The sequence below is a fragment of the Apis laboriosa genome, unplaced genomic scaffold (genome assembly GCF_014066325.1).
Source record: "Apis laboriosa isolate Shangri-la unplaced genomic scaffold, ASM1406632v1 scaffold34_cov151, whole genome shotgun sequence".
Lineage (NCBI taxonomy): Eukaryota > Metazoa > Arthropoda > Insecta > Hymenoptera > Apidae > Apis > Apis laboriosa.
Window position 1 is genome coordinate 5,675,052 of NW_025222928.1, and position 13,834 is coordinate 5,688,885.

Below are 13,834 nucleotides of genomic sequence, written 5' to 3' on the forward strand. Positions count from 1 at the left end.
AAAGTCAATCGCTGATTAAACAAGTCTTAAAACGGCACCAGAAACATTTCATAGATATGTATCGGTTACATCACCAGCTATTACCTCTTTGATCAGCAAACGACAGTTTTCCATCACGCTACGTCTCCTGTCCGAACTGTTGCTCAGAATTTCGTCCGATTGATGCAAGTTGTCCACAATTTTACGCAATTCTTCCAACTCCGTTACAGTCACTTCCAATTTCGTTTCTAACTCAGACCTGCAAATCACTACATGTATTGTACATTGCTTTATATTGTGATTTGCTGTAAAACAAGAAGATATAAAATTACTTCTCTTCTTTCAGCTCCTGTATGCATGTATCATTATCGAGCTGTATTATTCGCAATACTTTTAGTAATTTTGTAACAAGATTATCTACATCAATAACTTGATCAACAAGACTAACAGCCGGACAATAATCCGAAGCTAACGGACCATCATTCGTACCGGTATCAGATTCGCTGATAGAATCGCAATCATCATCTTCCTCATTTTCAACCTGTAGAAAATTATGCAAATTATAATGATTTTCTTTTCGATGATTGTATTTTTATTTGATAAAAATATTGGAAATATTTTTATATTTTGTACCTTACGACGATGTAAAATTGCTTGGGTGAGATTCGTAAGACTTGAACACTCCTCATTGGTACGCGTCTTTTTGAGATTACCTTCGTCTACGGTTTCCGGAAAGCTTAAAGCTCTGCGAAGTGAATCACTACTCGACACCATATTATGCGAGTACGTATCGGGTAAGGGAACATCCTCTAACACACTTTCCATCATCAGGCATGGCTCGGTTTCAAAATCGAGCAAATCAGACGATGATTCCATACTTAATTCTAAATGATAATGGAATTGATAATAGAAAGAAATGTATTTATAATAGAAAGAAGATTTTCTCTTATTAATCAAATGACTTTTCTCTATTCATTGATAAATAGTACAATATATATATATATATATACCTTTATATATTTGTTTAGCTGATTCTAAAGAAGATTTTTTATCAGTGTTTTTCGTTGCAAAAGGATGTGTTGCCGCATTCCGGATTGCTCCAATCACTGCGGAAACGAAAGATCCACTCTTCGGACTGGGTGTACACTCTTTCAGGCTATGCTTAGAGCTAACTGGACTCGATTCGACACTACTGTTGCTTCTGCTATATGCTTCATTGTGATATATCACATCCTACAAATGAAAACGATATTTAAATATCATTAAACGATCAATTTAAAAATATACGATAAAAAATAATGGAATATTATATTACTTCAAGATCTTTTACTGAGATACTATACGATGTTATCAATTGGTCTACTAATCCTTCTAGCCTAGTTCCAAGACCGGAAAGCGCAACCGCAGCTCCGGAAACGGCAGCTCCTTGCGTGAGTAAAAGTTCCCTGCTTCGTCGTTCGACTGCATTTAATTTCATGCTCATAGATAAATTTTCTTGTCTGAATAAATAAAAAATCAATATGAATAAAAATACAAATATTATATTTAAAGAAAATTTTCAAGATTATTAATTTTTTTTTTTTTTTTTTTTTTTTTTAATATTTACCTTCGTTGTTCGCTAATTCGTACTAAATGCTTACATTCTTCGGTTTGTCTTTCTAATTCTAATTCGCGTTTCGTTAGTAGTTCTTCTTTTTTTGCAAGCTGTGCATTAGAAAAAATTTGTTGATCATTATTATCTTTCCATTTATTAATAAATAAGAAATACCTCTGTTTCAGCCTCTTTTAAAGCATCCGCTAAAGTGGCTTTTTCTTCTTGTAGAAAATCTTGCATCTCAGCCGATTCTGCCTCCAATTCTTGTTGTTGTTGTAGCAACGCTTTCTGAGCAGCCAAACTTTTCTCCAAATCCTTTACAAACGATTATAATATATGTAACTAACAATATATATTACAATACAACTAACAAATATAAAATTTAAAGAGAATACAAAAATAAAAAATATAATACAACTTACTCTACTCAACATACGGCACAAAGATTGTAAATCAGCTATCTCTAACTGTTGATTTGCTACAACTTGTCCAGACGATTGCAAATGACACTCCAACTCCAAAAAGCTGTCACTCCCTTCTAAAATCAATCCAAAATTATTCACTTTAAAAAAAGTGAACAAACAATCAAAGCAAAAAGGGAAAATATTAAATCAAATGCTTCAATAACCACCTGCATGCTCCGATTGTGGAGTTCCAAGCATCGCCAATACTCGCTGTGCATTTCTATCTAATTCTTGCCGCGCGAACGCGTGATCCGCCTGTTCCTCTTTAAGGAGACGGTTCACCTCGACAATTTCAGCCTTCAGCTTCTCGTTCTCCTCTTTTTGTTGCATCGTCTCTTCGTTTAACCGTTTCAAGTCACTCTGCATCGCTTGCATATCCTCCCACGTGCCCTCCGTTTGACACCCCTCGTGTAACCTCTCGACCACTTCCGGCCCGGTGACAACACTTGGCACTCCAGACAAAGCATTCTCGATGTCATGACCGGTCAGACCAGTTTGCACGCTTGTTTCATGATAAATACGCGTCTTCTCGTGCACAATCTTGTGCCTCGGATAGGGTGGCAGACTTTTGTGTGTCGAATTCTCTTTGGCGTTACTCTTCTTTTCAACCTGTCTATTTAAACTCGCGTCTCTACTTCCAGATCTGCTTCTGACGCTTTTGTCCACCTTCTCACCGACCTTGCCAATACTCATCTTATTCCTGTTCCTTCTAGGCAACGTGGCATACGTGTCCAGAGCTTTATTATCCGTGCTCATCTTATCCGATCTGGAGGAAGCTTTCGCAGCTTCCGTACGACCAGTGTACGATACCCTAGCTGTGGACAGAGGTTTTCGAACCTCTTCGGACGGTGTCGAGCTAGGAGTGCGAGCACCACGCGTGCTGGACCCGCCTCTGGATCTGCAGCTGCCACTCTGACCTCGGCCACGCTGTGCCAGATCCTTGTTGATCTCTGTGGTGAGCATAGATGGCAGTGAATCAGGAATAGGTCTCGTCCTCGTTCGCGGCAGCATTTGGGTCGCACCTGAACGGAATGCCGTTGAAACTCGACTATTACTTGCCGTGTTATCATTATTTCCCTCTCTGATTGCCGATTTTTCCCTGGATCGGGCTCTGTCCCCCCTCGCCACCGGCTGCGCTTTGCTCAGAATATTCCTTGGGGTTGCGGTACGCGGCTTGGAGCGTGGGGTAGCGGCCGAAACCAACGGTGCTGGCTTTACCCTCGCGCTTTTCTGAGTCTCTGTCGCGGTTGTCTTCTTCTTACCGACGGTAGAAGCGGGTATAGTTCTCTTAACGTTGGCTCGGTTTGCACGTGCGGAAACGCTACCCGCTATGGAGGAACTTTCGCTGCCACCCTCGCTGGTACCCTCTCCGCCAGTGGTCAACCTGACATCGTCGGGTAAAGTTGCGCATGGGTCCTCGTATACGGAGCAACAGCTGACTAGACTGGAATCGCAGGACGCCTCGTCGAGGCCGCCACAACTGCTCGCGTAATCGATGCTGTTTCGACTTCGTACCTGAAAATATGACGATACGTTAATATGAATTGGACTTGATTATTTATCGTGAATTCATTTTCCATAACTTGGATTAATTGTATCGTAAAGACCATTATTACAATTTCTTTCCACTAGGTAGTAGGAAAATTTGGCGACATTGAAGTATCTCAGATTCGTATATACGAAAAACTAATGGCCTTCTCAAATTGCTCCGAGCTATTCAAGGTACTTTCTGGGGGGAAATCTATTTACAGACCGAAATGGGTCATTCCATATAGCTGTGTATAACTATAAATCCAACGAGAGCTGGGTTGTATCAACATTCTTCATAAGTTAGAAGGACGTGAATTTTTGACCTTCGAGAAGGGAGATATTATTTATCCACGAGGTCAATAATTAAAAATTGGGCCAAATTGATCAAAATTCAGAAATTTGATCTTTCGATTTTTTTTTTTTTTTAACACGATCCCTTTCTGATCAACTCGTTGAATAATCGTCGAATGTGGCGCAAGGACTTTTCCCTCGTCCACCAAGCTTCGATCGATCCTCACCCTCGGGACCTCGGCGGCGCAACCCTCCACCCCACTGTCGCTTCCGTCCTTGCTATCCTTCCCCTCGCCCGTATAATCCTTCTTGTCGCTGTTCAGAGCCGGATCAGGTTTATTCGCTTCCGTGGATTCGGTCACGTGGATCACGGTTATGTTGCAGTCGCTGTTCATCGTCGAATCCGGGTCCTCGTTGGGAAGCTTATCGGCGTCGGCCAACGGCGACGCGAGATCCTCCGGGACGCCCGAGTCCTGCCTCGCAACGTTCTGCACAGGCGACACTTTTAAGCTATTGTCCTCGAGATGCGTTCCATCCATCTCGAGGCTCGGCTGCTCTTTGCTCGGCGACACGCTCATTTCCCGGTTGCCATTCTGCAATTGAAGATTGACAAATGATAGGTCAGAGTAAATACGGTAATCTCATGGTAACTAGATATTCATAGATGGGAGCAAGAAATTATTTAATAGCCACTTTATTTACTGCATATGATCTTGTTGGGAACGAGTTTTCCTTTTTTTTTTTTTTTTTTTTTATTTATAAAGAGTTGTTGCGTCACATCAATTATCGATTACCTTTAACGCGATCCCTTCCTCAACTTCCTTTTCCTACGTCATTATTACATTTATTAGATACTCGCTTCGTTGTTACACTTGTTTTATTATTATTAAGCGTGTCTTTATATTATTATCGTTCCTTTATTCTCGCACCGTCCCTCTACAATTACCACCGCCATTACAATCAATGTTATCACGATTGTTATTTCCGTTATTGTCATTTATTATCTTCGTGCTTCCCCTTTAACGCGATAACCGAAGTTACGTAAAATTAATTCTCTTCTTCACATCAACACATTTTCCATTTTTCCATTCTTATTCCGCTCGAAGAAGTTTCAAGTTTCTCATTTTCGATCCAAGATCGATCGAAAGGACAACACGGTGGACAAATGCGAGTGAACGAAACGAGAGGGGGGAGGGGAGAGGGTTGTCAATCGTTGATGGAAACAAAGATGTGTCCAGCGCAAGCCGGATCGATGGAGCAATTAAAATCCGGATCTCAATCGTCCGATCGGTCAATCGGTGCGATATTCGATTATCGGGAATAATATCCGGAATGGTCCTTCCAGAATTTGCGAATTTCGCGCGAGGGTGGAGGCGACGATATATTCCACGTGAAAACTTAATTTCACGTTTCAATCGGCCGGAAATTCGCCGAATTACGGGGGGAGGAGGGGGAAGAGGGATTGAACGAATTAGTGAAATCACTCACAGGATTTTTCGGAACGACATAACAATTCGAACTTTTTAATAAATGTAATGTTGAACCTATGTTTTATCTAAGTAACGAAAAAAATTTTGTCGAAGAGTAAAATAAATTTTTACTCGTTAAAGTCTTCTTAGTAATCGTCTGATAGAGGAGGGGGGAAAAATTCGATTCTTCTTCGATATCCTCTATTTTTAATTCTGGAGATGATTGAGATTTAACGAGAATTAAGCATACGTATTTAGATTACGTATTATTTAAGAAGGGGAATCTTAGAAGAACGAAGATTGAAAGAGAAATTTTCTTGAAAATTGAACGATTACGCGCGTTATTATCTTGGCTATATAATAATTATATTTCTTGCCTTTATTTTTTTGTAAATCAATGTACAATTTGCTATTGTAAATTTATTATTTTTTTTTTTTATAATATACGTTTGAAAATGATCAGTTGACGATAGATTTTTAAAATTCTTATTAGTGAATAAATATAATTGCATAAATTGAATCTCGATAATTTTGTACAATTACTTTTAAAACAACGTCATACGTGTTTCTTTATTCCATCGTATATATGTTTTTTTGTACATTAAAAAAAGTAATTAGTATTATCTTGGAATAGAATTTTAAAATTCTTATTCTCTCGTGAATAAATAATAATTGCATAAATTACAAGAGAATTTCATTCGATGAATGGAAATCGAGGCATCGCATTCTTACATGAAATTCTCGGTGATTTACCGCTCGTATTTATTAAGACACGTGGCGTGGAGTATCGAGTAATACTAGCGAGAAATTACGCGTATATCGAGTTGTGCAACCGCAATGACAATTTATCGTTCCAATCAAGGAATCTGTCTCATATTATTCTTTTGATCGTTATATAAAGCACGATGAAAAGAATAATTAAAAAATACCAATGTTTAAAAACTCGAGATAAGTTTTATTCTTATGTAAAAAAAAAAAAAAAAAAAAAAAAATTCCCATTCACGAAATGATAATCTAAATCGTTTCAACTGTAATTTTAAAGAACGTTAGTTTTTCAATTAGCGAGTCGATCTTCGATATTTATCGTTATCAAATATGAGGAAAAAAGATAGATAAAGAAAAAGAAACAGAAAACAGTTATATTATTATGATAGATATCGATAGATGAATACTTATATTTTTTTTAACAAATAATAAAAAATTTTCGCAAAATATTAAATCTTTTAGGAAAAAAGAAAAAAAAAATTCTTTTATGCGAGTCTATCATTATTGAAACTTATAAAATAATAATTTAACAATTTGCAATCACAAATTTCTGAGTCGAATAATAAATAAACATATAATTAGCGATTTTATCATCATATCTCATATAATAAATATTTAAGGAATTTTTTTAATTTCAAATATTTAAAAGAGATATTTTGCGTCGAAAAACAAAGTTCACAAAAATAATAATTCAACGTGATTGCAGAGCAGAACAAAACAGACCCACTACTCGCCTCCACTTCCGCCTCCTATCATTCTCTCTCTCTCTCTCTCTCTCTCTCTCTCTCTCTCTCTCTCTCTCTCTCTCTCTCATCATCGTTACGTATTTGAATTGTAATCGACGAGGAAGATCGCGTCATCGTGCGGTGTTCCCCTTTTCGAGCACCACTAGATCATGTAAAAGGCGTTTAGATTAACGATGGTGCTTCACTCGCGTTGTCATTAAATGATTCTCCCTTCCATAGATGATCGATCGTTTCGTATCTTTCACGCGATTTATGGCTGATAAATGGCAAGTCTAGCGAGTGGAAAGACAGGTAATATCGAATTACAAATTTCAAATTATAAATTTATTTATTAGTAAATTATAATGTAAATATCTTATCGTTTTTTTCTTTTTCTAGATAAAAATATGCGAAGTTTTTATTCTTTAATGAAAAAATTTTTTTTAAAAATTAATACGAGTTGATTCGAGACACGTGTTGAGAAGAAAGAATATTAAAAGGAAATATTTGAATACAAAGGATGTGTTGAAAGATATAGGTATTTTAAATATATGAATATTTAAAAGTTTGAACAAATTTAAATATTTGAACGCTTAATTTGAATTTAAATATTTTTAAATTACGGAATACATGCATATTATATATATATTGAAAGACGGAAGTAAATAAAATATTCAGGTATTTGAACAAATCTCAATAATTGATCAGGTCACTCCTAGCAGCCAAGGAAACCATTTCCATTAGAATTCTCAAATGATCCGGTCAGACTCGAGTTTCCTCCAATTACGAACGAACTGTTCAAACAGGAAACTTACTAACCTGATGATACCAGCCACTCCAACAAACGAAATCCTTCTCTTCAAACCACATCCCATTCTTACAAATAATAATTCCCCAACAACTTCGAATTCCGCAATTATAATCGAATATAATAATCGAGAAATATCATATAAATCGTATTTCTTAATTCAATAATTCCAAATAATAAAACCATTCAATTACTACTTCTAACCTCAAAAATCATTTCAAACGATCGAATGTTAAACTCCATAAGAGGAGAATACCTCTTCGAAATTTCTCAAGGAATAATTGATTTATCATCGAAAAAAATATCTCGGCCCGATAGAGAGCCGTTCTTGACCGTGATAACGAGCGAGAAACGACCGAGAACTGTGAGAAATGGCTCGTGACACGAGCGGCTAGAAGGTCTCGGGAAGTCCCGAAAGCGGCGAGGCCGATTGGCCGACAAAGAACCCCGTTTCGCGCCACGCCACCCATTATTACAGCGCAGCTACGCTGTTGCTAGTGCCTGTCTCGATCGACCACTCGACAAACGAACAACCACTTGATTCCACGGTGCACCATTATTATCCCTTTTTTTTTTTTTTAAATCAATACAACGCGCGAATAAAAATTTTGTTGTAATAATAATATGAGACACGTGGTCGAACGAATAATTTTTAATTGGAAGAACAGTGATAGTTATTGTATTGATTTTTTTTCTAAGTGGAAACAGCGATTGTCCAAATTGTAGAGAAGATAGAGGGCGACTCAAGAAACACTATTGACAGTATTAGGCATTAATTTTTTTTGTGATATTGAATAAAAGGAGAAAAACGAAAAAGTGAAGAAATTGTTATTACTTTTTTTTTTTCTGAAAAAAAAAAAAAACAGTATTAAATAGTACGAGTATTATATGAATAAGAATGTGCAACGTGAAGATCATTTTTGACAAAAGATAAAAGATCAAGGTGAGTCTCGATGTCGATTCTGATTAAACCGCGAAAGAGAAACTTAAATAAATGTTTGCAAAAAATCTCGAAATTATCGAAATTATTTTTCTCAATTTTACGTATCGCGATAAGTAAACTTAAAAGGAGTCGTCATCACTGATCTAAATATTTTGTATTTTTTGTAGAAATTTCCGAAGAAATCCTGAAAATCTACTTTCTCCAAGAATCGAAACCCCTTTATCGCGATCGATCGAGATCTATCAAGAACATCTATCACGATCAAGAAAAAAGGAGAAATTACTTTCCCCAAGATTATTGTTCCATCGAAAATTTTTTTTTTTTCTACCAAGAATATAAACGCACCGTATCAAAAATACTTCTCCACCAATTCTTTCGAAACATCTTCGAAGATATCGAAGTATCTTCACCGCCGTTTCCAAAGAACTCACGACTTCTGATCTGAATCCGGTTAAAAAGAAAAGAAAAAAAAAAAAATCTCACCTCGTCGAATCGCAGGATCAAACTGTTAAACCTGACGAGCCTCCTGGTGAACATCGACGAGAACAACGAAGCCAGATTATTCATCTGGCCAATTTATCCGCGCGAAAAATCAATATTTTCGTAGGAAGGAAGGAAGGAAGCCGGCGAAAACGGTGAAACCACTCCGCGATTAACGAGACGTCTCTGCTCGACAAAGGAGTCGAACAACAACTCCTCGTCGAGAAATCGATCTCGACGAGTTGCATAAGACCGGAGTTCCTAGCCAGTTTCGTTTTACAGCAAACACCTCTACGATTACACGCACCTCTCGTAGATCATAGAGGAAAAAAAAAAAAAAGAAAAAAAAAAAGAAAGAAAGAAAGAAAGAAAGAAAGAAAAAGAAAAAGGATCGATCGAAAACAAGAGGATCGTTTGAAAAAGACGATGGGCGTGAAGGAAGGAACGACGAGAAGGATCGCTGGTGACGGTTTATCGGTCGATCTCCAATCGAACGAGCAGATCCTCGAGATCAAGGGTGACGGATGCGACATCACGATGTCGAAGAATCGTGGCAGCGTGAAAGTTATCGGGGATGGTTGCCGGTTGAGGATCGTTCAGAACATGGGTGACGTGGAGTACACGGGAGACGGTGGCCAGGTCCTTTTGGGACCGAAATCTAGCAGGGACAAGAAGGTGAAGTACGTCGGGGATGGCGGTAGGATAAGATTCGACGTGGAGTTGACGATGAGGAACCGGAAGTCTCGGAAGGAGGAGGGAGCCGGGAAGGAGACGGTGGACGAGGAAAAGAAGAAGAGTCGGGAAGAGACGGAAAACGATTTGAATGGGAGAAAAGAAACGAAACAAAGTGGCAAGGAGGAGAAGAAGAGGGAAAAATTGGCCAGGATCGTTACCACTTTCGAGTACGACGAGAAAATTGTGAAGAAGTGGTTCGTGAATCCTGGTAAGGTGACCAGGAATTTGGGAGGTTCTTTCGTGAGAATTGTGCCGAAAGAGAAAACGAAGATTTAGGTAGGAGATAATAAATAGAAAATAGAGATAGAAAATAATTAGAAATTTAGACGATAAGAAAAATAGCGTATATGTATATAATTATAATATTAGTCTCGTTTGAAATGGTGAAATATCGATTTTAAGATGGTTAGAAGATGATTGGAGAGAATGAAAAATTGAAAAAAATGGAAGGAACACTCGTAACTTGAGTCTGGCTTAAAGTTCCTACCTAATTAAAAACGAGGAAACAATTTCTTAGAATAATTTAATAGTGAATATTTGAGCATTGTGAGTCTTCGTCGTCGAGGAATAATTTTTTCTTTGTAGAAGAATCATTCTAATAATCGAGGATAATATCTGCTGTACAATCGCGTGATAAACATTATCGATACAATGATTGATAAAATTGTATTGTTTTTCGTTCTTGAGAAATTTTTCTAGGAAGGCAAAGATATATCTCTGATGATAAATGAAAACGTATACATATACTTTACATACATACATACTTAAATAATTCTTCGAGTTCCTAAATATGAATTTTGCTTGTTCATACTGTATTTAAAAATCATGTAATTTATTTAATTGCGAATAATTTACATTTATTAATCGCGATATTTTACTATTTATTTATTTATTTATTAAAAACATACGAATATCTAGCTAGAGAATCCATCGATATTCGTTACGATAAACGATGATAAGCGTATATGAAATATTTGTAAATGATTAGTCAATGCAATTATTCATCAGTATTTCTTCTCTATTTATTGTTATCACTGTCATAGAATAAGTGCATGAATATGTTCCTCGTGCTTGATAATGAATGTTGCAAAATATATTTATGCATTATTTCAAATAAATTGCGTAAACTTCTTAAAAAACAAACAAATATCAAAATGTTTAATCTTTATAAATTTTCTCTATTACCTTTGAAACTCTTCTTAAGTGCAAATTTACCCGTAAATTATGTATATTTATGCAAATATCCAAGTCGAAAGAAATTTCTATATATATTCTTCATCTTTTTAATTGAATAACGTTTAGAAAAATGTTGAAATTTGCATTTTAAATATTTACGACTTGCACGTAGATACTTATTTGTCCCAATATCGAGAAAAATATTTTACGATACTCTGAATATTTATCTAGGGCATAACGATGAAAATGTTCCTCGAGTCACTCAAGCAAACGATATTAAACAGATAAGAACAACGCTTCTCACGCGAGGTTTAATCGATTTTTTTACCACGCTTCTATTTCCATAAAATCATTACTAATTAAAATCGTTCTAAAATTTACTTTCTTTGTACTTTTAATACTTTTCAATTCAATATTTTTACTCTTAAAGATGGATAATTTAATTGTTAATTTATTAATTGTTAAATAATATTTATAAAAATAAAAAAAAATATCGAGAAGAGTTCGCAATGCGGAGGATCGCGTGAGAATTTCGTGACTTTCACCGTTCGATTTGCGCGCGAAAATAAAATTCGCGTGGGTGGGGAGAACGGATGATCGATAGGCACCGCGTGTTTGCGGTAAATCATCGCAGAGCATTCAATATCCGCGAGCTCATGGATTGGCACGGCTCGACCCGGTCATGCAATAACTGTCGAACATCTGCCCGAGGTTTCTCCATTCGAAATGGGCTCGTTACATTGTTGGCGAAATTACGATTTGCACGCGAATATTTTTCGCGATCGATTCTAGAATAAATTTGTATACGAATATATATCGATGATTTATTTTGGCTCGATAATGAGGTATAATATAGGTGATCGATTTTCAAAGGTAGCAATTCATTTATCGAATCGATAAATTTTGTAATTTTAACAACTGATGATTCACTGGCTTAATACATTAATCGTTATATAGATATAGATTTAGTGATTCGATAATTCTTAACCTAACCTAACCTAACCTAATTCGCTGACTTATCAATTTGATAGATTGTTAATGTAATTTATTTATTTAAGATTCTTGCACGAATCTTACTCTTAAAAGAATAAATAAATTGAAGAATAAATTTTACCATATATTTTTTTTCTTGCCCAACAATACGATGATACAGATTTTACCTTATGACGTATAAATAAAATTTAAAAAAGATTCGCTGTTACATATGCTATAGAATCCACTGCATCAACCTAACCTAATTCGCTGACTTATTAATTTGAGATTGTTAATTTATTTACTCAAGATTCTTGCACGCTATTATAATAAAGGAACAAATAAATTGAAGAATAAATTACACCATGCACTTTCTTTCTTGCTTAACAATACGACGATACAGATTTTACCTTACGATGTACAAATAGAATTTTAAAAAAATTCGCTGTATACGTATGCTATAAAATCCATTGTACCAAAGACATTCTATAGAACCTATAGTATCCAATTTACGAGTTTTACGTCCAATATGATTTTTCTTATCGGACACGTAGTACACGTTTAACTGAACCATGCTATTTCACCGATTGAAATCACAATGGGCTTCAAGTCTCGCGTTTCGTACAGGTTATGTAATATTCTAGGTCAAAAATGCTTGGTTATCGATTCGTTTCGATAACCGAAACTTGTACGAAAATTAAAATATGATCGATCAATACCAACCTGACGGTACTATAATAGTTAACGATAAAAACGAATAGAAAAAAATCACTATTCTCGATCAAAAAATAAACAGACAACATCTTTCGTCAGAAGTTAAAAATTTACGAATAATTAAACTTACAGATAAATGAATGTAGATAATAATTTTTATGACAAAAAAAAAGAAAAAAAAAGCACATTTACATCGACACGTTTCCGATACGATATCGCTTATCGATATATTATTAAAAGAATTCAAGTATATTATTGAAGGAGAATAAATAAATATTGCAAGAATTTCGATTGCAAAGTATAAAGATAGTTTCGGAGAATTTCTAAAACGTCTACGCTTCCTGTGATACGAAGACTCTTTATATGGTAACGCACACGTGAACGGATACGTTCGTTCCTTCATTAATTCCAGGAGGACCCCTGTCGAAATCAAGGGCCACGCCATTCAGCATTTTCACTTGCGCCTCTTTGACCTAGCTTTTCGACGCGCGCAAAGGTCAACCAGGGATCGTTAACCAAGTTTCTTAATCGTGAAACTTGGTTTTATTTTATTAAGATCACCAGTGAGATCTCCTCCCATCCTCCTCCCCTCAGAGAAAGAAAGGGAAAGGAAAAAAATAAAAGAGGAAATCGTGCTTTGTATTGTGTTGAAGTTGAAGAAAGATAACTTTCGACAGATATAGAATTATGTTGAATGTTAAATTTCGAAGGGAGAAAGATCAGGTATTTAAAATTTTGGAATATCCAAAAATTTGAATATTTGAAAAAACTTGGAAACTTAGAATTTCAGGCATTCAAGAATCGGATGGTTAAGAATTTAGATATTTAAAATTTTAAATATTCAAAATTCGAGTGCTAGAATTTTCAAGTATCTAATAATGCAGATATCAAAGAACTCCTATATTCATGAATTCAAATATTCATGAATTTAGATATTTAATTATTCATTTAAATAATTCATGTTCTAATTTTAACTTCTTTAAGGATAACCTGTTTTAATCTCTTATATTAAAAAAAAAAAGAAGAAGAAGAAGAAGAAGAAGATACGATAATTTACGTATTTAACGTTTATGCAACAACTACTTGATAATAGAACGGAAAAAGAGATAAAAAGAAGAAAAAGGAGAGGTAGCGAGGTAACGAAAAGAGCGTTTGAAGCAAAAAAAAAAAAAAAAAAAAAAAAAAAGGG

General features: G+C 35.7%; 2 protein-coding genes across 11 annotated transcripts in view; one reads left to right on the plus strand and one right to left on the minus strand.

The window, feature by feature from the left end:
* Positions 1 to 13,834, minus strand: part of LOC122715327 — a 29,752-nt gene that overhangs the window by 1,822 nt on the left and 14,096 nt on the right. For 4 of the 10 annotated variants that reach the window (XM_043937434.1, XM_043937437.1, XM_043937439.1 and 1 more), the window contains exons 2-11: positions 4,086 to 4,451; positions 2,205 to 3,552; positions 1,996 to 2,111; positions 1,748 to 1,888; positions 1,586 to 1,683; positions 1,295 to 1,478; positions 990 to 1,212; positions 613 to 863; positions 312 to 520; positions 85 to 238 (exon numbers count right to left, since the gene is read on the minus strand). In XM_043937434.1, the coding sequence (XP_043793369.1) occupies positions 85 to 238; positions 312 to 520; positions 613 to 863; positions 990 to 1,212; positions 1,295 to 1,478; positions 1,586 to 1,683; positions 1,748 to 1,888; positions 1,996 to 2,111; positions 2,205 to 3,552; positions 4,086 to 4,451 (3,090 nt within the window). Of the gene's footprint in view, positions 1 to 84; positions 239 to 311; positions 521 to 612; positions 864 to 989; positions 1,213 to 1,294; positions 1,479 to 1,585; positions 1,684 to 1,747; positions 1,889 to 1,995; positions 2,112 to 2,204; positions 3,553 to 4,085; positions 4,452 to 4,652; positions 4,833 to 7,636; positions 7,761 to 7,881; positions 7,964 to 9,051; positions 9,181 to 13,834 lie in introns of those variants that run through there. The other 6 variants (XM_043937440.1, XM_043937433.1, XM_043937438.1 and 3 more) reach the window with 5 other exon arrangements.
* On the plus strand, positions 9,448 to 11,975 carry LOC122715329. The gene has a single exon (XM_043937443.1). It carries the CDS (start codon positions 9,475 to 9,477, stop codon positions 10,057 to 10,059), a length of 585 nt encoding a protein of 194 aa, XP_043793378.1. The 5' UTR covers positions 9,448 to 9,474; the 3' UTR covers positions 10,060 to 11,975.